This window comes from Paroedura picta, chromosome 2 (assembly GCF_049243985.1).
Source record: "Paroedura picta isolate Pp20150507F chromosome 2, Ppicta_v3.0, whole genome shotgun sequence".
Lineage (NCBI taxonomy): Eukaryota > Metazoa > Chordata > Lepidosauria > Squamata > Gekkonidae > Paroedura > Paroedura picta.
The window spans coordinates 63144972-63168241 of record NC_135370.1 but is presented as its reverse complement, the minus strand read 5'-3'; the positions used below and the strand labels follow the sequence as shown (position 1 = coordinate 63168241).

Here is a 23270-nt window from a genome sequence, read left to right as displayed (position 1 = left end):
AGCCTGCAAAGGAGCCGATCCTCTCCACAAGTCTGCACAGTTTAAGAAGCAATGTTAATTTGGTATCCTGTATCCAGCTAACTAGTGGCTGAACTGATCAGTATACTCAAACTGAAATTAAGCTTGAATTTACAGTATTTGCTGGCGTATAAGACTACTTTTCCCCCCTGAAAAACATGCCTCCAAGTGGAGGGGTCGTCTTATACGCCGGGTGCACTTCAGTTGGGATAGACATAGCTGCCTATAGTGGCCCCATAGTACTGTATTTTGAGTGGAAATGTTGGGGGGTCGTTTTATACGCCCAGTCGTCTTATACACGGGCAAATACGGTAAGCTAGTCAGTGCCCATTTTTGTCTCTTTCAGTGTAGTGGTCTTTTTATTCTCTAACCTGCCAACTCATCTAAAGACTCCTTGGGGGGTGAGACAGGCATTAGGAGGTATTTACATATGAAGCTATTCATCATTTGCACTCCCCCCAAAGCTCTGCACCATGATAATCCAATTTCTACAGATAAAAAAGCTGAATCCTGTAATCTGCGTAGATCATAAAAAGAAAAATTGTGGATATTGAATTGCATAGTTCTTTTACTGGTAATCAAGAGCCAAGGAGGTTGCAGACCTTGAATAGCCCTTGGCCCCTTTAGAAGTTGTCCTACGCACACCCCTACCTGTCTTTTGTGATTATTTATACCCTTCTTATTATACATTCATAGCCTTAAGATGTAGAAACTGTTGAAAAGTGAAATGTAAGCAGAGGTTCTGAGGAACTTAAACTCAGCCCAGCACCAAATAACTTAATTTGAGTCATATACTCAAGAATATATGCGGCCCGGATTAACAAGAGTGCAAAGAAGCGTGACTTAGTTGTAATTTTTTTTCTTGCAAGCTGTAGAAAATGGAAGTTAATTTCTGTAGTGTCAGTCTTACAGTGGTACTCTGATGAAAGCTTTGGCTGCTTGCTGTATCTGTAAATACTAAGTGTCAATTTACCAGCATGAAGGTCAAGAAAATTTCAAAAGTATAGCAGCAGTCCTGGTTAGTGTTCTTCCACAGCAGAACTGCCTACAATCTTTGGGGGCACCTGCCTCAGCTTCTTGGAACTAGCCTAATTTTGTCCAGACTCTGTCTATGGGGATGTTTAGTGCACCCCAGTTTGTCCACTAAACAAGGATCCCTATTAACCTGAATTGCCCTGGTGTTGCCCTCCTCTAATGAAAATAATTCCTAAAAAATCTCTCCTGGACAGGTGCTTTGACCACTAAACATGCAAACCTTTTGAATTCTAGGTTTGTTTTAAATGAACTAGTACAAACGGAGAAAGACTATGTCAAAGACTTAGGAACTGTGGTGGAGGTGAGTTAAAATCTATACTAGATATATTTCCATTGTGACTTCTCAAATTAAATGGTTCTTCTGTAAAGGAGTGACACTCTAAGCTTGTCTTCTTCATGAACTGAAAACGGTTAATTTATCTGCCATCCAAGGGCTAAGCAAGAACAGTTTGAGAAACTGTCTGTGCAAACAATTCTAATTGCACTTTAATGATGACTTTTAAATTTCAGTTACTTACTTGCTCTGTAGGTATGTAGCAAGCCCTTAAATCTTGCTTGAGCATGATTTATAACCTTAATGTTCTAAAATTAGAAATTGAAATTATGAAGGTATTTACAGCACTGCAGGATCTCAGCAGGGAAAAGAACCCACTTAATAGCATATGTAGCTTATTCTTTCTGTGCATAAAAAGTCAACTTAATTACTGTTCCAGTCTGTTTAATCACTGATATTTTCTGTTAAAGGGATTCATGAAAAGAATAGAAGAAAAAGGTGTCCCTGAAGATATGAAAGGGAAAGATAAGATTGTATTTGGAAACATTCACCAGATTTATGATTGGCACAAAGAGTAAGTTTGTAATATTTCAGATATTTCCAAATGTATAGGACTTCTTTAAATATAAAAAAAAATATTTTTCTACTCCAAATCATGTATCCAGGGAGGCATCCTCCCAGATAGCTTTGAATTGTTTGTGTGGAGGGGGTAATGGACCCTTAAGAACAGCATAAAGGGATCCTGCAGTAGGGGGAGGGGGATTATAGTTGACGAGGGGCCAATTTCTACTGAAGACAAGTGTCATTCTATCTTTAGAATCAAGCAGTAGGCTATAAGCCACATTTTCGCACACACAAGTACCTTACGTGCTATGCTACAAATCTTGGATAGTTGAAGTCCGTGCAAACTTAGAAGCTTCTGAATGTTTGGTAAGACTTCAGAATCTTTTCGCTTTCAGTCCAAGACATATTGTGTGTCAGATTGGTGTGTGTGGTAATTCCACGTTTCTCAAGTTGGTGTGTGGTGGTTCCATGTTAGGGGTTTAAAAAACTATGTTCATCCATATGGGTTGGAAGTGCTACAGATTGACATGTGTCCCTTTAAACTTCATAAGGATAGATGAGTGGATTCCATATTTCCTGCTTAAGGGAGCCCTTTCCACATTGCTTCTCAGGAATTGCTGTTCTGTGCCAGGATCCTCTGAAAGGAGGACTTTGAGGCTCTGGACATGCTGCCTGGGTAGAGTTACCTGCTCTAGCATGGGAATTCCTTAAGAGATTGGGGGAGTGACATCTGAGGAAGATCGAGTCTCAGGAGGAAAGGGAACTCGGTGGAGAATGTAATACCACACAATCTAGCCTCCAAAACTACCATTTCCTCCAGGAGAACTAACATGTAGTCCGGAGATTGGTAACTAATCCAGGAAGGCTCCAGGCCATGCCTGGAGGCCTGCAGGTTCTGGACCTTCCTTGTATCATATGGCAGGGGTGGCCAAGCTCTGGCTCTTCAGATGTCCAGGGACTACATTTCCCATGCAGTTCCCAGAATGCTGGCAGGGGCTCGTGCGAATTGTAATCCATGGACATCTGGAGAGCCACTTCTGCCACTTCTGCCATATGTAAGGTGACCATCTGTCCCACCTTTGGCAGGACTGTCCTGCTTTTGGGGCATTTGCCCCACGTCCCGCGGCATTCTCATATATGTATATGTATATGTATATGTATATGTATATGTATATGTATATGTATATGTATATGTATATGTATATGTATATGTATATGTATATGTATATGTATATATATAAATTTTTTTAAATTTTTGTCACGTGGCAGGCAGCTGAGTAGGCAGCCCGGGCTCAGGAGGCCCTTGTGCAGGCACCAGGGCTCAGGAGGCCCCTGCACAGGCGCCTGGGCTCCAGGGCAGGGCTTCCCGGCCAGGTCTGCTGCCACCTGCTCGGGCGGCCTTCCTGCCTCCAGACCTTGCTGTGTCCCAGACTGCCGCCGCCCTAAGGCCAGTCAGGGAGGGAGGGGGGAGGCCTGCCTGCCGCCACCGCCCTCCTAAGGGTCGGGGAGCGGGGGAAGGGAGGACCTTCCTGCTGCCGCATCACGACTTGTGACCACAAATTTCTGGTCACCTTAGCCATATGCTGAGAGTGAGCCACAAAATATATGCAGGATTTCTCTGCAGCTGTGCACACTGCAAGATAAAATTGATAATAGTATGCATATATTTCAGGAAGATTTGCTCTTCATTTTGAAATACAACTGAAACTGGGAATGCAGTTTGAAAATTACAGTTCATACTATTCTGACTGTTAAATTGATTTGTGCAGCAGTGGGTATTCTTTTCCTCTTGCTAAAGTAGTGATCAGGTTGTAACTCAGGGATCTTTTGAAAAGAACAGTATGAGTTGAAAACTGAACATTTTATAAATCAGAATCTTTTTTTTACGAGGCTGAATTCAGCATGCCTAGTGCACAGAACACCTCGATTTCTCCATGATGGCTTTGCAGAAGTTCTTCCCAGAGCAAGATAAATATTAATAATTAAGTGCCCCCAAGACATTACTGTGTGGCATGCAAACGTGGCTTCTCTGTAGGCGAAGAAGCTGCAAACAGACAGCTGATATTTCTTTTCACAGTTTACAAATTTTGTTAATTGTGTTTGGGGAAGAAAGGGCTTCCAAAAGTCTCCCCTACAGTTTTAGGTCATACTACATTCTGTCTGTATATACCAAGATTATGACAACTCACAGAACATAAGGCAAAGAAAATGTTAAATAACAGGGGAATGGTTGAACACTGATGACAAGAAGCTACTTGGCATTTATGACAAACCAAATGCTTAGTTCCAGGAATACTGCTCCAAAAGGGTATGAATAAGCAACTAGTTTTCAGTATCGCCTTATCCATCTGTTGAAGCCGTATGACTGGAGGAGGGCAAAGACCTAGCTCCTTCTCAGGCCATGGTACATGTTAATTATTGAGACTGATAACATTACATTGGCCTCTTTCTCTTGGTAATCAGTCATTGCTCTGGTCACATTTTAGGGCTGGCAGTTTTTAAATCATATGCCTGTATTTGTCATGGGAGTCCTGTGAGCCTCAGCATTACAATCAGATCACAATGTTCAAGAATCTAGGCCTTCCAATTGATCTGAAAACTTCCTGTAAACTTCGATGATGTTGAAGGTGTTAGGGTGCAGGTGAAAGAGGGATTTTTAATGTGCAGGCAGTGAAACGTTGATATAATATGTAATGGGATGGTCAGAATTTTTCATTCCACTCAAAGTCTGTTCTACTTTCTCAGCCTTCTTTAAAATAAGTGCATTTAGCATTGTTTATTTGCAACAGGCAGACTAGAGTTGAAATCTTTGTTAATAAGAAGAAAAGTAGCAAGTTTCTTGGTATTTTGAAGAAACTCATTTTTGGGGAGTGAGTTTTTATTTTAAACGGTTACATAGAAAGGAAAAGAAAATGCCACATATTATATACTACAAACCTACTATTTAGAAAAAAACATAAAGCTTACATCTAACAATATATTTCCTTATAATCACCTTGAGGTTACAAACCACATACTGCACTGAAGCTAACATATAGTCTGAAAATTATTTTTTTGTCTTTTCATCTTAGATTTTACTTTTTCAATATAGTCTAATATTGGCTTCCATTTTCTTCTGAATTCCAATGTGGATTTGTTATGTATCAAACATTTTGACTTTGTCTCATATTCCATCAATTTATTTAACCAATCCATAATACCTGGAGCTGATTCTTTTTTTAACATACACTATGGATCCAACACATATTTATCTTCCAATATCTTTTGCAGCTCATCATGTATCATAACCCAATATTTCCCTGCTTTTAACCACCAAATATGGTAGATTTATGCATTTATATTTTGACATTTCCAACATTTATCAATATAGCTGTTATTAATTTTTGCAATATACCATCTGAAAACATTTTGTACCAGTTTTTTAACATTTGACATTTAGTAAATCACTGCTCATTGACCTATAGTCCCTTCCATTGATCTAAGCTTATATTCTCTTCAGTGTTTTGAGTCCATTTTATTTATTATTATATTTATATACCACCCTCCCCTGAGGCTCATTTTATCATACAATCTTTATTTTGTTCTATTTCAGAGCCATACTGCAATAAGAATTTGTAGATTTTACCTGACTAAGTGTGCCTGCACACGAAAGCTCATACCTTGAATAAAACGTTGTTGGTCTGAAAGGTGCCGCTTGACTCTAATCGTATCTGATAATAAATTAACCAAGATATGTTCTTCCTTAACAGTCTGCCGTTCTTTTATTTTCCCTTGTTTATCCACCATATTCTAACAAGTTAGTCTATTGTCTTTCTTTTCCTTAAATCAAGATGAGCATTTATTAAAGAAGTTAATAGTGAGAGTGAAGGACTTAATCTTTCTCTACATTTAAACAGCAAACTGTCTCTTATAATAGGTTTGCCATCTTGTCTCTAGATCATTATTAACTATTTCTTTTCCCATGAATAATAATGGATTCCTTCTTTAGTATCTGTTGTCTTAAGTTTAAAGTGACTTCCTTGAGGGTTGATGATCTAATCCATTATCCACACCAGTGCTTCTGCCGGCTTATATAAATAAAAGTTTGGAACCACGAGACCTTTACTTTCTTCTATTGCCTTGTAGTACCTTGAATTTTACTCTTGGTCTTTTCCCACTCCATATAAATTTGGTTATTACTCTTTACCAGGATTTAATAATTGTGTCTTCAGTATTCATTGATAATATGCCCATTGCTGCTTTTATCGTTTATGACACTTCAGAAGTTCTGTAGAATTTCCTTTTTTTCATGTTTCATAAAATTCTTTGTATGTGGGAGGAATAGGAGCCATGCTTTGGTTTTTTACAGGGTTTGGAGAAAGTATGGTTGGAAGTTGGGGAGAGACCGTAGAGATGAATAAGTACTTTATCATGCATCTACAACTGATGGGGGGGGGGTCTGCATGGGCAGTTCAAGTAGCTACAACTCTTGTGATGGGATGCAGCTATATAAAACTGTGTAACATTTGAGCAAGGAAGATTGAAACTAGCCGTCTCTTTTTAATTGCAGTTTTTTTCTAGCTGAACTGGAAAAGTGCCTTCAGGAGCATGACCGGTTAGCACAGCTGTTTATCAAACATGTAAGTTAGTGTAATATTTTTTATAAAACTAGACCTAGATCTTGAAATTAAGATACTAGATCATTGAATGTCTGAATTTTCCTAAGATCGTAAAACTGTGCAAGCATTTGTGCCAGTGTGGTATAGTGGATTAAGAGTAGCAGCCTCTAATCTGGAGAACCGGTTTTGATTCCCCACTCTTCCACATGCCTCCAGCTGTGTGATCTTGGGCCAGTCACAGTTCTGTCAGAGCTCTCTTAGGCCCACCTACCTCACAGGGTGTCTTTTGTGGGGAGAGGAAGGGAAAGGTGTTTGTAAGCTGCTTTGGGACACCTTCAGCTAATGAAAAGCGGTGTATAAAACCCATCTCTTCTCATTGAACAAAAAGTAAAATGTGACTAATACCTATGGAAACTCTGTGTTAAATTATTACACAATAACTGAATGCATATGTCTCTCAGCAGCTCAAAAGGGGCCCCCCAAGGACACAGTTTCAACCATTGTGTAGGATTTTCCTTCCAGACATGCAGGATGTGTGTCTTAATGAAAACAATTAAGTTGAAACAGATATATACCCTCAAAAGAATTAGAAACCAAAATCTCAAATTGCAATAAAATATTTTTCATTCATTTTATATATTCTGCCGGGGTTTGAGACCTGGCATACCCTTGTGACTGGCTTGGTGGACTTGCATCTGGATTTGAACCATCGCTCTGTCATGGTCTAGTGAGGTGGCCTGAGGCAGGCCCCTATAGCTTAACCTTAGGAAGTAATAGTAACTTGGCAGCTGTTAATACAGGAGCCTGAGACTAAGCATAAAGGAGATTTTAGCTAGCTGGAACAATTATTGCGTTTTACAGTTGCTGTAATCAAGCAAATAACTTATTATGGACCTCGTGGTTAGCAACACTGTTGCTGCTGCTCGTCCATTCACCTTTCTCAGTAATATGCGTGAAAATATACAAAATACAGCAGTGCTCTGTATTATGTAAGTGCTGACATCCAAATCATGCCATCTTCACTTGCCCAAAAGGTGGAATTGTGTCAGTCTGGCATCCAGGTGGAATTCCTGTGTAGCACATGGTGCTAACTGCACTGCGGAGTTACGGGATACATCCACTCATTCACCGCAGGAATGCTTTTCTTGGTCCATTTTTTACCAGGCTTTGATTGGTTCTGGTTTTCTTTGCTTTTTCCTGCTGTTCATGCAGTGATACATGTCCATTGCTTAATCTCAAACAGCTGTGTAAACTTTGTTTCCACAGGAAAGAAGACTACATATGTATGTAGTGTACTGTCAAAACAAACCAAAATCTGAATATATAGTAGCGGAATATGGTCCATATTTTGAGGTAAGTTTTTGGCTATTTTTCCGCTGGGCGCCTCATGTTGCAGTCGAAATATATATGTCTGGTGGGATCTCTGCATTTTTATCATGCTGAACCTCTGACAACTCTCCGACTTTCTGTGAATACTGATTCATAATCGGCAGCATGCAAAGAGGCACTTCTGTGACATTACCATGTAGGGATGTGCGATTTGGCTCACATAAGACTGCAAAAACCCAAATCAATGCTGATTCAGGTATTTTGGGGAGTTGTCTGAGCCAAATCGCAATCTGCATTAGTTTAAATGAGCCAAATCAGAGACGCCTATTGGAGAGAAAAGTCGAGTATACATAATTTAAATGATTCTGAATCCTCAGGAACATAAGTCCCCTCTACATTACAGAATTCTCACACAAACCAAAGACCTTTAGTCTCCAAAATTGTTGTTGTTTTCCTTTCCCTAGATGGCCATTAGTTATTCATCCACAGTTTCTCACAAAAAGGTGAGAGTCAGTCAGAGTCCTCTTGACACTATAAAGAGAAAAGCTGCCACGTATGAGCAAGGCTGTCTTCTTGAGCTGGACAATAAGCATTTGCATTCCTCTGCAGGGATTTTTGTGTTTTAAGCAGGTTTCATTCAACATCTCCAAAACAAAAAGAGGAAATGTATTGTTTGAGTTTTCTGTAATTCTACTTACATATACCATTGCTTTGTTTGAACTAGTAGGATTAGTTAACACCACTATAGGCCAGTCTAGCTGATCTGTTCATTGTGCAGTAATGAAAGTAATGGAATATTGATATTGCCTACTTTATTCTACAGGAAGTACAACAAGAAATAAGCCAGCGGCTAACTCTCAGTGACTTCTTAATCAAACCCATTCAAAGAATAACCAAGTACCAGCTTCTGCTCAAGGTGAAAGGAAGTACACTAGTGCTATTATGTGTCTAGCAAAAAAGCCCTCAAAACATCTGTGTGCTGGTAATGGCAAAGAAGATCAAAGCAGTTGCCAACAATAGAGATTAAGAACCAAGATGCTCCCTAGGTGCATGCAGGAGTCTGCATGTACATATCGGAGTATTGTGTGTTCATGCTGCACTGGAGCCATTGACAAAATTTCCCCCAAGTTTGAGTGGAGTATTGGGTCAGTACAGTTGCTTCTATGCAGAAAGCAACAGAGAGGTGGGATCTGAAAGCCCCATACATATGCAGAAATATTTTAAGTAGAAAATTATGTCTAATGCTGAGTCTAAAAGATTACATGGGGGTCTCTCCTTAACATTAATACAGAATGTAATAACAAATTGTTAGATTTATAGCATTCCCTTCTAAATTTCTGTCCAGATTAGTTACATATACACAAACTATAAGCTGTAATAATTTGTATGTAGATCTGATATCTGCTGTATGGTATACTGTGTAAAGTTAAACATAAATGCTAATAAACTCTCTTACATACAGTGAGCCAAGTACAACTAATGCATACAGCACTGTGTGCAGATAGGAAAATCCAGATTTGTTGCTGAAGTACTTTAAAAAATGTGGCTGAAGCTTAAGAACCTCTTATTTCCTTTGGAAGTTTTTTTGTGAAAGCCATGTCTCTTTGACCTGTGGCTGTGTCTTCATCCCAGATGTTTCAAGCTTTGATTAGCAACTTTTGGCTCATATTTCTATTAGCTATTCTCCCAAGTGCATAGAAAAGTATCTCTCTTGTTTTTATTTACTTTATTTACATAAATTAGTGGACTTTATGAATTCATTTAATAATCAAAACAAGCTTCACACAAATCATTTAAATGGGTTGTGTTTCTTTCCTGTAGGACTTCCTAAAATACAGTGAAAAGGCTGGACTGGAGTGTTCAGAGACAGAGGTATGTTTGTTGTATCAAGGTGGTAATTTTAAGCATGATGATGAGGCAACAGAATGAAATCTTTTTTGCTTTGTCATCCTTAAGATACTTTTTACTTTTGCTGCCTTGTTTTCTTGTAAGATTAGATGCAAAGAGTTTGAAGTTGTTAAATATAAAATCTAGCTTTATGAATAACCCTTTATATTGCTATGTATCTTCCAAGTGCAACTCTGAACGTATTTACTCAACATAAATCCCACATATTCAGTAGAACTCACTGGTGTCTTTCTGATGCCGGTGAGATCCATAGCATAATTTTAAGAGCATGTGTTGGAAAAGACATCGTTCAGATGTCAGTAATGAACCCATGTGGCTTTTGTGCAGGCCAGTATTTCTCAGATGATCAGGTTAGGAAAGAGGGGGTCTATGCGTGTGGTCATAAAATGGCAGTGCTAAAGGTATTTGACATCCTAAGTACATTGTACTTTGAACATGTGGCTAGACTTGAATCACCGGTAAGTAGTAGCTTTGCTATTACTCTCACTTTGGCCTGTGTTCCATGGGTTGAATGATGGTGGTTGGGATAATGTACAGGTGACTCCACTAAAATGCTTTCCTCTAATTCTGTATTCTTTTTTCAACAGAAAGCTGTGGAGTTAATGTGCCTTGTTCCTAAACGCTGCAATGACATGATGAACCTGGGCCGCCTTCAGGGCTTTGAGGTACTTTGCTGAAAGCTGGGCTCCTGTGGGGAAGCCCTGATCACTTTGGTGATTTCTCTTAAGTCCTCAGGACCCTGAGCACATTGTATGCTGAAGCTGTGGTTAGCATATCTGCTAGGCAGGAGTGGCCAAACTGTGGCTCTCCAGATGCCCATGGACAGATGCCTCCTGCACTAGGGGATAGAAAACTGTTGGCAGTTCCTGATCTGCATTTTGTCGATAGAGGGAGCTTGTGGTCATTCACCTTGGGCTGTCTCGTATTCGATGGCTTCAGTTGTGGCTGTTCCAGATACCATGCTGGCATTGACCTTGTTGCAGTGCTTTCCCACTAAGCCTATAAAACCAGTTTATGGATAGTGTGATGAAACGACCCTTTTTTGCCCTCTTATGTTGTCATTGTGAACCTTCAGTCATCTTCCTGCCCATTGTCATTTGCTCTAATCGGTTAGTTTTTTTCTTCTGTATTTTAATGCAACATGGAAAGTTGCATTTCTATAAAATAATATATGGATTGCTATCTGTGGGCACACAAATGTTGGAAATGCCATACATTTTAAGTGGGAATATTTGGTGCAAGGAAAGATTGAGAATTTAAGTCCTCTGCAGACATCAGATTGCAGTCCAGGTTCTGATTCATGTAAATGGAATCTGTATCTTCACAGAACATCTTACGCAGTGCTCAATTTTCATCATAGTGCAAATTGCATTCCCAAAACCTATAGCTGGCCAATACCCATTCTGTGTGAATGAAATGTAGTATAATATCCATTGATGGATTTGGTCTAAATACAAAACAAAATTGAAAGGAATATTTTGATCAAACCAAGTGTACAAAATTTGGCAGCCTTCAGAGTGGAAAACATCCTCAGCAGAGATAGTGTCAGGCACACACATCACAAATACAGCAGCATAGGTAGGCTGTAATTTCATTGGTGCCTGGAAGATTAGTGGCTAATATGCTATAGGACACAATTCATGCATGAGCATCCGAGACCCTTTGAGGAATCTCCTATCAGGTAACAATTAATAAGTATTAAGGGATATGCAACATCTTGTTCATGCTGTTTGTGTCTTGTCATTCAATCTCTCTCATAGGGCAAGCTGGCAGCCCAAGGGAAGTTGCTGCAGCAGGATACATTCTATGTAACGGAGCAGGATTCTGGAGGGCTGTCTCGGCCAAAGGAACGCAGAGTTTTCCTCTTTGAGCAAATAGTCATCTTTAGTGAACTTCTAAGGAAAGGTTCTTTAACACCTGGCTACCTTTTTAAACGGAATATAAAGGTAAAGAATTCAGAAGAGCCTGTGGTCAGTGGCAAATTTCACATGGCATACTTCTGAGAGCTTCACTTAAAAACCCATCTTTTCTGTTCTTACTTTTTGTTGCATTGGGTGATTGCAAAGGATCCTGTTGACTGGCAGGATGGCATTCAGACCAAGAAGGACACGACTCCTGCGATGGTGTTAATATGGCCACAGCTTTATTTGTTCAATATTCCAGCCTCCCAAAGGGCAGTTTGCCCAACATGAGAAGGGAGCCCAATCCATGCAACCATCTGACTATCTTTCTTTGAGGTCCAGCGGCACCCTGGGTCCCACTTTATCCCAGCCAGGAGAGCATGCCTCTTGCCAGCTGGGACCCCTCCCAGGGAGACAGCCTTCTGGGGGGCCGACAGGCACACACCTCATTCGGCTGGCCCAGTCATCAACTTACCCAACTGGGTAAGCTGTGCCTGTTCCCAAGTCAGTCCCTTAATAGGACTCCCAACTCAAGGGGGTCAGTATGCAAACTGGAGCCAAGGGCTCCTTCTTGAACCCTATCCCATGTGCTGCCCCACAGACAGCTATCCCATGTGCTGCCGCACAGACAGCCTTGCCATCCTAGGCTTGGATGAGCATCGTTTGCCCCTTCTCATTCCAGGGCTCACTGGCTGCCGGGCCTTGGGGCCTTGTCTCATTCGTGTCAGGGTATGGGCCTACCCGGCTCCACTTGCTTTCCTTCCTGGCCTCCCAACCTCACTATCAGTGGAATCATTCTTCCCCAAACTGTATGACCCACTGGCTGGGGAGTCCCCCGCCCAGGCCCTCCCCTACCCTCTGGCTGCTGGGCCTGCAACACCACTCCTACTGGTGGCCCTGCAACCTTGTAGCCTCCATAGACCCAACCAAGACTAGTGTTTCCTGGCTCCTGAGGGGCCCACTTCCCCTCCTGTGGTATGTCAACCTGCCACTCCCCAGTTGGTCCTGGGTTCCCCTGGTGTGAATGCGGTTCCACTGCTGCCCAGGCCTGCCTGGCCCATATTACACTGGTACATTTCCCTGCACCACTGCATGCCTCTCCCCTCAAGCTGTCCCTATCTCGGGACTGGGGCTCCCTGCCAATCCTCTCGGCCTGAACTTCTCCTGAACATCTCCAGGAATGCATTGCCCTGGGCTACTCCTCACTGTCGGGCTCTTGCTCCCTGCCACCAGTCAAGTGAGGGAAAGGAAAATCTCTCATGGCTGTCCCCCACACCTTGGCCACAAGCTCCCAGTTTTCCTGACTCTCTCCATCCTCTGCAGCCTCCAGACAGCAAGCTGTCCTGACGGCGATGGAGATAAAGAGGCTAGGCGAGAACACTTGATGCTTTAAGTAGGTGCCCGGCTGTCCACCCCTCACGCTGTCCCCACGCATGCCGAGCCCGACATGCATGTCACTGAGCGACATGACTGGCGCATCTTTCGCAGCCAGCCATCTGTGCCATCAATGGGTGGTCCTGCTCTATGTCGGCCACCTATTTCAGTGGAGGATGTTCAAATAAAGATGGCTATTAGAACCTTTCCTGGACTATCCTCCTGCAATAATATCACCTTTTCTAACTCAGATAACTTCAACAAACAAAGCTATGAGATGTGTATGTGCATGGATTGTGTACATGTCATTTCATGCCTGATTGAAGGAGATAAATATATAATTATCAAAGTGTTCCTTTGTGATGGGAACTAAACAACACTTCTCCACAAATATTTATAGCAGTAGTACAAAAGTAAACTGAAGAAACAGAATTGGGGCAGAGTGCTTCCTCTGACTTTGGTTTCCCCACTTCAGATTGCTCTCCCTCCACCTTGCGGCATTTCTGCCCCACACACTTCCAAGCGCATGTTTGTGAGAATGCAAATAATTTGAAATTAGTGATTTGCATATTATGAGCTGACTGGTAGGAACAGGGCAATTTACTATAGCCAGTTTGGGAATGACTTCCCTATGGAGGTCAGGGGACTTTTTGGAATTGCAAGATCCAGTTATTTTAGTTCGCTTTTGACAACTGAGTTTGATTTGATTGGGGAACTCTTTTCTATGTTGGTGTGTTTACATTGTTGTTGGTGATAATGATGTAATTGTGGTCTTTTAGCCTTGGAGAAGTGGTACATATTAGTTGAATTAAATGTGTTTGCAGCCCTGGGAGCCATTTGAAGGGATTTGAAAGAGGAGATATTGAGCAGGTGACATATTAGATGCTTTCCTCCTAATTCTCCCCAGACTTGATGACTTTGTAAGCACAAAAAGGGCCATTGTGTTGCTATTCAGTTAACTGTTCTGAGTGTGCATAAACATCGCTGCAGGTGTAAAATGTTTCTTCTTCCTTTTGTAATTGCCTTGGGGCTATCTGGAAGTAACACATGACTTCTCCTAGAAACCTGTATGGCAAGCAACTGCCCCAGAGCTGCACAGAAATGGGCGGTATAGAAATCTAAATAAATAAATAAATAAACTCTCTGAATTGAACCTCCAGGAGAGCTAGCAGAGCTAAACTTTAGACAAAAACTAGATTCTCAATGTCAGAAGCTGTCCTGGAGCTTCCAAGGCAGAAAAAAACCTATTTGTTGAATGCTTCTCAATACACACTTAAGTTCTTTCTTCACAGGCATCAATGCAAAAGTGTTTGCTCTTGGGGAGCACTTTGCTGATGGTCTTATTTATTTGCAAGATGCCAAACAATCCGTTTTTAAAATTTTTGCAGTAGCTCCTTGTGCTGTAGATTGGCTTCGCTGTTGACCATAACAACATTGCCTTTTAAAGAAAGCAATAATTCAGAGCCTTAGGATACTTAACGTAGCATGTGAAGAACAATGCTGAAAGCCAAGTGTTCTTTGACGATGGGATATCTCTCCCACATAATACCTTATCTGGAAAGGCAAACTTGCTGCTGTTTTGGTTTTGGACTGCCTTGGCAAGGCCATTTTTGGGTTTGCTGCTAGACTAGTAATCTGAGCGTGACTCTTTCCTCTTAATTTGCTGTTGACTCTTTAATTTTTTCTGGCTGTTTTCAGATGACTTATCTAATTCTTGAGGAGAACGTGGACAGTGATCCCTGCAAATTTGCCCTGATGAGCCGAGAAACGTCAGAGAGGCTCATCTTGCAGGCAGCCAATCCTGAAATCCAGCAAGCTTGGGTACAGGACATTAGTCAAGTGTTGGACACACAAAGGGACTTCTTAAATGGTACATGCTTTACTTCTGAGATTGCAAAGCCAAAATGCCTGATGGGTAAAATCTTATGTCCCCCCCATAATTCCTGTTATAGGCCTTTCCTTGCCCTTTCTCACACATTTACTTACTGCTAGCTTTTCTTTACATGAAACATGATGGGAGTTGCTAAATGTCTATTGAACAGTGATTTGTTTTAATAGTAGCCTCTTCACTTAAATACTTAACTTGTTTTTTTAAGTTGACAACTAAATATTCGAGAATGTGGCCTCAAATTGCTGGTTTGGAAAATACTTTCTTTTTTTTTTGCTATTTACTATTCAAAACTGCTTGTTCTTAGCTGCCTTGCCAAGCAATCAAAGCAATTAAAATATCCCAACAGTTTGTTTAAAGCCTTAAATGTTTGGAGTGGTTATGCAAACCAGTCTTTGGACTGCCCATCCACATAAGGACTTTGCATGTCCCAGAGAGCCTTAGTCTCAATCAAGGCTGTTATAAAGTTTCTTACTAGAATGTGATATTTGTCTATTAAGCATAGGTGTTTTACCTCACTTTAACAATGCATGTCCATCAGGTTTTCTTTGTTGTTCTGCATTCCTCCCTTCATCACTCAGTTTGTTTTCTGGTCACCATTTCCCCAAGTTTTCTGAGTATGCTTTTGTATTGAATTTTCCCTTGTTTTGCCTCCAAGTCAAAGGTAATTCAAAAGTGTACAGATTTCCTTAGATTCCCCCTTCGGTTCTTTTGCCACCCCCTGAAGGTCACTCCTCCACCCACATTAAGGTTGTTCGACCAATTCTTACTCCTTCGTTGGTTTACAAGTTTCGTTTCCCTCCTTAAGCTTTTTTTGGACTGTCATGAGTCTAGTGATATGAGACTATCACTAGTCTTGAATTGCGGAGTAATTTTTTTAGATGACCAGGGGAGGAGTTTAAAAAACAATGGCAGTGTCACCTATACCAAAAGAGAGAGGCTTTCAGAGCTGCATGCAAGCAAAATATAGGCGGGGATCATCAGTGCATAGTGAAATTGACATGATATGTAAACAGAGATGCTGGGACAGGAAGCCAAAAGCTTTAATGGTTTAGTGAACAAAATTTGAGGTGGGAACCATTTGGCAGTCTCCAGAAGCCTCACATTACAGTTGTGGCTGAACTACATGAACTGCTACAAACTGCGGCACATAAGAACAGAATAGATCAATTTGGAGGAAAAGTGCAATCAGCACAGGAGAGGCTTTAAAAAACTACCAAGATCATGACCAGGATGAGGAATCAAATTAGAGAATTACCAAGAGAAAACCATGCCGTGTTACTATGCCATGGTTATAGGGCATCAGCAAAAATACCCTCCAATTTTTGTTCAGTTTAGTGGCACAAAACTTTAAAAACTTCCCCAGGGCTTCTGCCAGAGGACACCGCTGTGCAAAGTGTGGTTGCACAGGCACACATATACACATGCAGACATTGCCAATGATTGCAGCTTGCAATGCCAGTGTCACTGGGTTCTACCATTCAGTCTGTTCCCCCGTGTAATGTTCCCCCATATAATGAGATCACGTGGCTCTTTCCCATTTTTCAGTGGCCAGTAACACAGCAAGGAATCCCCTAGTGCTTGGCAGTGTGGGAAAAGGTTTTGCACGTGCTTGTCAGGTTTTTTTTTTAAGATCTTATCAGTTTCAACATCAGGTTTTCTGCATTCTTTTCTAATCCCTTTTATTCAGCAGGCTAATGCTAAAATGCATATGCAAAATGTGAACCACAAGGAATTAAATAGAACATGCTAGATGTTACTGCTCAACTGCATAAAAAACAATTTAAGTCTTTGGATAGCCTCCCCCACATGTTATGACATTCCACTCTGATTTAGAAAATAGCATTTTTAATTGTAGCCACAAAATAAATACACTGGAGGAAAAATAATGGGACATAAGATGGGCACAGAATCTGAAGTCAAGATTAAAGGCTGTCTGTTCTGAAAATGAGAAGTAAGGACTTCCAGTGGTTAATGATCCCACAGTTCTAGCTAGTCTCCCTCCAACAAGCTGAAAACAAAGCGTGCATGTGTGTTGATCTTTGCAACTCCCCTGTGGAGGAGAGCAAGCTGAAGCAGTTGATTACTATATGCAAGTCATCTCTTGGTAAATGTTGATAATCGCTTTGGAAGCTAATCCATCAGAGTTGTCCTTAGAAGGAAGTTGCATGAACGGTGTGATAGGCTGCCACTTGATGAGTGTTTCGCCCAATATTTAATCAGTTGCTTCGCAGGGGCTCGTTTTAATGTCTTAGGAGTAGCTGCTGTTCCAAATCAAATAGCAGAGCTAAAGCAGGAGGGAGGCTCTTGCTCTGGGTGTTATTGATTGCTTCCACCATTGTTGTGAGACTGACATTGTATCCATGAACTGTGATGGCTCTAAGCTTCAGGGCTGGATGTTGTACTCTTCTTGCTCAGCCTGCCCTTGCAAATGCATCTTCTCCTCATTACATAAGGAGGAAATGATGGTGTCTTGTATTTTTTCTAGCTGTATTCCTTGTTGTTTGTTTGCACTCGAATGAGTCTGATGCCTATTGTGAGAGACAATGAGGCGTTGCAAATGGGGGGTCTGTACTAACACCTAGTATTCTGCTCCAGCACTACAGTCACCTATAGAGTATCAGCGCAAAGAGAGCAGCACTTCCGCAGTCATGAGACCCCAGAGCAGCAGGGTACCTCAGCCCATCACCAGGCCCTATTCCTCGGGTCTAGTAGGGCCTGACAAACCTTTGAAGGCTACAATTCGTAACCCAACTCTGCCACCTCTGAAGATATCTACCTCCAATGGCAGCACAGGGCATGAGCAGCACCAGCCTGGGGACAAGTACGAACAAAACAAGGTACATATCTCATTCAGTATAAACCATGCTTCATTGACCTGGACAGTAATGTTTGACCTGGACAGTAATTGACCTGGACAGTAATCCTATGACAAATATATGAAAACAAAGCAAGTGTAAGAGGTGCTTACCTGACCCAGTATTCCATTTCCTCTTGTAAAACAAGTTGCAAAAGTGTGCACTGCTTGGAAGTCTGGGTAGTTCAGGGTGTGGCCAGCTAAACTGGTTGCACCCTGATTGAGCCGGCTCCTATGCCACCCACCCTCCCTGACCACTCTCTCGCCCGCGCACACATGAGGCCTCTGCAGAACAGGAGCCGCCGCCTCGGGATGCCACAATGCCCAGAGCAGGTCGCTGCTAGTGCCCAACACGATGAGGCGCTGGGTTCATGCACCCACCGCCAACAGCAAGAAAGGCCTGGCGGAGAAGGCCAGCTACTGGCTTCACCAACCAGGATGCGGCGGCAGACTGCAACAGCCACCGCTGCTGCCGGATGTCATGCTGCACTGCCTGCGCCACCGACAGGCCGCCCGCATGCCACCCACCCAAACCCCATGCTCCACACCACCTTGCTGCTTGGGACTACATAGATTCCCGAAATCCTTCACCCTCCGAGGAGGCAAGCCACCACTGCCGCCCTGTCCTCCGCGCCACCACCCCTGTACGTCCGGAGCCCCCATCACAGCCTCCACCATGGACACCTCCTCACACCAGCCCACAGCCCATATGCCCCCCCCATGCCTGATCCAACCGGTGTCTTTGGGAACGGGGCCTACCATGGGGGAGGCCTCTCCACGCCTCTGCGGCCATTCCCCCCAATTTAATGGAGGTGGTATAATTAGGAAGCAATATTTTCTATTTTTCCCATAACAATTACATATTTGACACATATAATTACATCTTCCTTTCTGTCTTTTTTTTCTAAATAATTTTAAAAATCTATTCAAAAAAGACTGCAGATTCTGTTCTGAAAATCCTTTTAGGGATTTTTTTCCAGCTTCAGGAATATGGCAATGGAGCTATTGCTTCTGCTACTGGGGAGGGGGGGGGGACTGGCCCATAGCACATCAGCTCCTTTAAACACCCTTTAAACTCTGAAAGGACATTATTCCATTGGGTATTTAATCCTGGTATCCAGGCCAACCATCCACTGTAAACAAATGATTTTTAATAGGGGCCAGTGTACCAGACTAGGTGGAACATAGGTGGAACTGCTGTCCCAGAACCTTAAACACTCCAAAAATTACAAGTCCACACATATCGGCACAGGGTGGGACATGAATTAGGTACACAGCACAATGAAGATGTTTAACAGATACAAGAGCCTTGCAGAAATAACAGGCTAAGTTTAAGAGGTTATCATTTGTTTTGGTTCAGTTTGGGGGAGCAAAGTCAAGGAAATAAAAATGTCAAGATTAGAGACTAATAGACAGATGCATTTCCCGTTGTGAAATGCTGTGAGTAATTAACAGAGATCATATCACTACACTTTTAACTTCTGTTAGCAAAATTCCAAGTGGATGCCTTAATTGAATATATATATTGTTCAGAAAGAGGATGATGCAGTATTCCAGTGCTAATTTTCCATTGTAGCCTTCTGTGTTTTCTTCCCAGAATGACTCGGGTGGGTGCAATGGGACCTCTTCCATGGTGGTCATCAAAGATTACTATGCACTGAAGGAGAATGAAATCTGTGTCAACCAGGGTGAGGTGGTCCAAGTACTTGCCATTAACCAGCAGAACATGTTCCTTGTGTATCAGCCTGCCAATGACCATTCACCAGCAGCAGAAGGATGGATCCCAGGGAATATCTTGGCTCCCCTCACTAAATCAACTACAGATAATAGCGACGGAAGCATAAAGTAAGTGCTGTGTTGGATTCCCTGGGAGCAGTATGTGGATTTTTGAGGAAAAGTAAAATCCAAATGGTAGGATTTTTCTGCTTTCTTTCTCTTTTTGTTTTTTAAATCTACAGTGCCATTGGAACAAACTGGCTTGATATACAGCATGGAGGTATCCATGTTGGGATAGTTGGGTTTTTGTTGACTTCTTTTTTGTTTTTGGTTTTTTCTCCCTTATAGTTTGTAAAGAATTAAAATCCATAGACAGTTTAAAAGGCATGTTTTATGTTTCTCCATCCTTTTCTAATTATGGATGTGATTGGACTGGATTTCTATTTATCTTGTGTTTAATTTGCTTATACGTATATATATATATATATATTGGTTTATAATGGCACAGAGCAAAAAACAAAACAAAACACAACAGGCCTTGTATTGGATTGAGTCCTGCTTCTCAAGGAAGAGAGATTTTTATGTTGTCTATGGCAATTTCTTGTACATCTTGTAACATTTTTATTTTGAATTTTTCTTCTGTTCTCGTAATATTTTGTAAAGAGAAAATGGTTTGAGAAAATCCCCTTTGGAATACATTCCTGTAAAGTATTTTGCACTATTTAAAGAATCCCATATTTGAAGTCAGGTTGTGCAATATTATGGATAGTCGCAATGTTCATCATTGTACCTGTAATGTAACTAATTTTAAATGTACTATTTTAAATATGTAAAATAAATTTTCACCATGAGCATGTTTTAACAAGGTTAAAAAGGACCAGTTTTTGACCCTCTTTGATTCTGCTTTTTCTTACAATGTTTTGTTGCTTATTTAACAAATGTGAATACTTCCCCCTTTTTTGAAAGTTGTCAGTTTGAAATAACTAATGCAAGAATGTTTTGATATTAAATACAGAAGGTACAATCCTTTTCCGTAATATCTGTTGATTTTTTTCCATATATGTAATTGTCAATTTGTGCTCCAGTTATAGGAAGAAGTAGATAGATGGGTGAAGTCCGAAAAGTTAGGTGCTAACCAGATTGAACAATGCTTCTGACTTGGCAACAAACTTAATAAGGCTTATTGAAACCAAATACTGCTTATCGCATATCCATTTTGAAGGAAGAAGGAGCAGGTTTCAAATTTCCTGCTGATCCCCCTTCATCTTGAGCGTGAATTCCAGTCCACACCCCCTCCTTTGTCAGCCTTAGCAACAGTTTCCATGTGTGGAATAGGTACTAGCCATTTTTCATGTTGACCTAGGTTTGAAGTGAGTTTTGTAAACCCTGATTAAGAAAGTACCGCGTTAGTATTAACATAATTTGTGTCAGGGTAGATAAATCCGCATTACAGTCTAAGTAAGGAGAGGATTTCCATTAAAGGGAACAAGTGTCCAAGCTTGCAGTTCATTACCAGAGCTTTTCACACTAGTTAGCAAATATATGGAGTGGTCCTAAGAATTTAAAGTAGAATCCATTCAGTGTTGGAACTCACCAAGATAAGTCCATCATTGTCAATGAGACAGCATTAAGTTATCTAGGGGTGTCAAAGTGTGAGGCATTTGGGGTTTATATGTATCTGCAAACCTTCGGGAATGGCAAAAGTTGAACTGATGGAACTCCCCTGCTTCATTTTGGGAGTCTGTTGCTCCCATCTGATTAGGAACAGCCTTGGTTACGCAGGGTCACCAGAAAAGGTGGACATGGAAATGTGATTACTCATTAGCTTGTATGGTGAGGACTATTTCAAACATCATGGCAGTGATGATGCCTAAATCCAATTGGAGGGGGGGGGGATTAAAACACTACTTACTGCTATAACATTTAATCTGTAACTGGGTTCATTCTACTTTTGAGCACATTTGCAAGCAATTTCAGGATTTATGCACAGCCAAAGCTTTTTATATTTTCTAAATTACCACCAACTTATCTGAAACGACATCTCATCCCTCTCGTAGATCTTCATGTTTGTTTGGATATTATGTCAGAGCAGCCTTTTTTTTCTTTTGCAACCTGCAAAGTACAAGCTCAGATGCTGCCACCAAATACTTCCCCTTATTAGCAATCTCCCCCCCCCCAAAAAAAGAAGCATGTGACTTCTGCCTCTGTGTAGCTTCATAGTACATAAAGTGTTGCTGAGTGCAATTTGGTTACAATCAGTTGAGTCATGATGTGGCTTATGCTTTTTAAAAAATACTGTGGTTTAGCTAATGTGATAGAGGGATAATAAGCACAAGGCATTTCTTTACTGGAGCGAAATGTTCTTAAGTGAGTGGGTAAAGTTCTAATTAGGTAATACACTTTCTGAATGTTGCTACTACAGAATATCAATCTTGCTAATCTGAGCAGCTCTACCCATTATGATAGTTAAATTCTCTAGGGGGCTTCCTACAATAACCTTGTAAGCAGAGGGGACCCATGTATTCAGAGCATCTCATTTTGACCTACATGCTGTTTGCTGCTGGATGTACTGAATTTGCATCAATTTCCCATAATAGTTGTAATGTTGGGATGCTATCATACCCTTGTAACATATGCCATCAGTTCCATATCTGGAAATGGAGTTAAGCACTGAACTTGTAGCAAGCAGAACAAGGACCATATAGAGGACTCTGGAACATAGTTGTAGCAATTCTACAGTTGTTTTAAAAGACTCATTCATATATGCTTCCACTATAAAGTAAAATGGAATACCAGACAAATGCTAGGCACCCCTGTTAGGATTAAATGTTCTTAAATACACTTTTGCTTTGTTTTGGTTGTATGGTTCTAGCTTTCATTTTATCATGTGTATTCTTTATGTTCCACACACAAAGGGACAATGGGGTGGTCTACTCTTCTTTAGACCGAAGGCTAGATTTGCTGGCAGGGATAAACAGCTGGGTTCATGAAACATGGGCAAGTTTGAAGCAACAGAAGACAGTTTGTTCCACGAAATACAGCAAAACTTGTATTTCTAGGAAACCATTAATTTCAATCTAATAAAACAGTTGCTGTTTAACCCTTGATTTATTTTGAGACCTCTCCTTGAACTACAGAATATGTACATTTCTGGTTTTCCTCTATCAAACTGGCATGTGTCCTAACTTTTTTTGCATTATTTTCACTGCCTTAACTAAAAATATGTTTCACCCTACCCTCAATGGTTTGCATGTTCCAGATTTTATTCATATTTTATGCTATATGCTTTCACTTGCAGAACTGCAGTCATCCTTTAAAGAAACTGCTTTTTTTTTTCAAATGGCAAGCATAACGAACCATCGGTTCTAGTGTAGACTGAAATTCTGACTTGAATGTTTGTACCTCGATAGACCGATTGGCTTCCTCCTTCTGGGGGAAAGATCAGATGTGCTGATTGCCTTTCCACATCCCTTCCTCTTCCTACTAAGACATGCCATTTGATTGGTGCATTTTTTGGTACAACAGGAAGTCATGTTCATGGCATACCCTGCGCATGAGAAAGCGGGCGGAAAAGGAAAGTGGCAAAACAGAAGCCAATGGCCTACGTAAACCCATGGATATTCTGGGCAACAAAGTCTCTGTTAAAGTGAGTAAGGCCATCAGAAGCCATGTGCTGCCTCCTGCTTCTCATCCTCACTCTCCTCGCAACATCCTTTCTAAGGACAGGGGTTGACATCTGGCTTTGGTTGTGTTTTTTTTTCCCTTTTGGGTTTAATTTGTGTTACTTTTTGGTAGTAGTAGCCATTTG

General features: G+C 41.2%; 1 protein-coding gene across 7 annotated transcripts in view; it reads left to right on the top strand.

Annotated features, from left to right (window-relative positions):
• KALRN (kalirin RhoGEF kinase) overlaps window positions 1-23270 on the top strand; it is a 148389-nt gene that overhangs the window by 91644 nt on the left and 33475 nt on the right. For 6 of the 7 annotated variants that reach the window (XM_077320427.1, XM_077320425.1, XM_077320422.1 and 3 more), the window contains 12 exons: window positions 1288-1354; window positions 1798-1901; window positions 6441-6510; window positions 7756-7842; window positions 8642-8734; window positions 9640-9690; window positions 10314-10391; window positions 11487-11672; window positions 14700-14871; window positions 17488-17729; window positions 19344-19591; window positions 22988-23108. In XM_077320427.1, the coding sequence (XP_077176542.1) occupies window positions 1288-1354; window positions 1798-1901; window positions 6441-6510; window positions 7756-7842; window positions 8642-8734; window positions 9640-9690; window positions 10314-10391; window positions 11487-11672; window positions 14700-14871; window positions 17488-17729; window positions 19344-19591; window positions 22988-23108 (1519 nt within the window). Of the gene's footprint in view, window positions 1-1287; window positions 1355-1797; window positions 1902-6440; window positions 6511-7755; window positions 7843-8641; window positions 8735-9639; window positions 9691-10313; window positions 10392-11486; window positions 11673-14699; window positions 14872-17487; window positions 17730-19343; window positions 20489-22987; window positions 23109-23270 lie in introns of those variants that run through there. The other variant, XM_077320428.1, reaches the window with a different exon arrangement.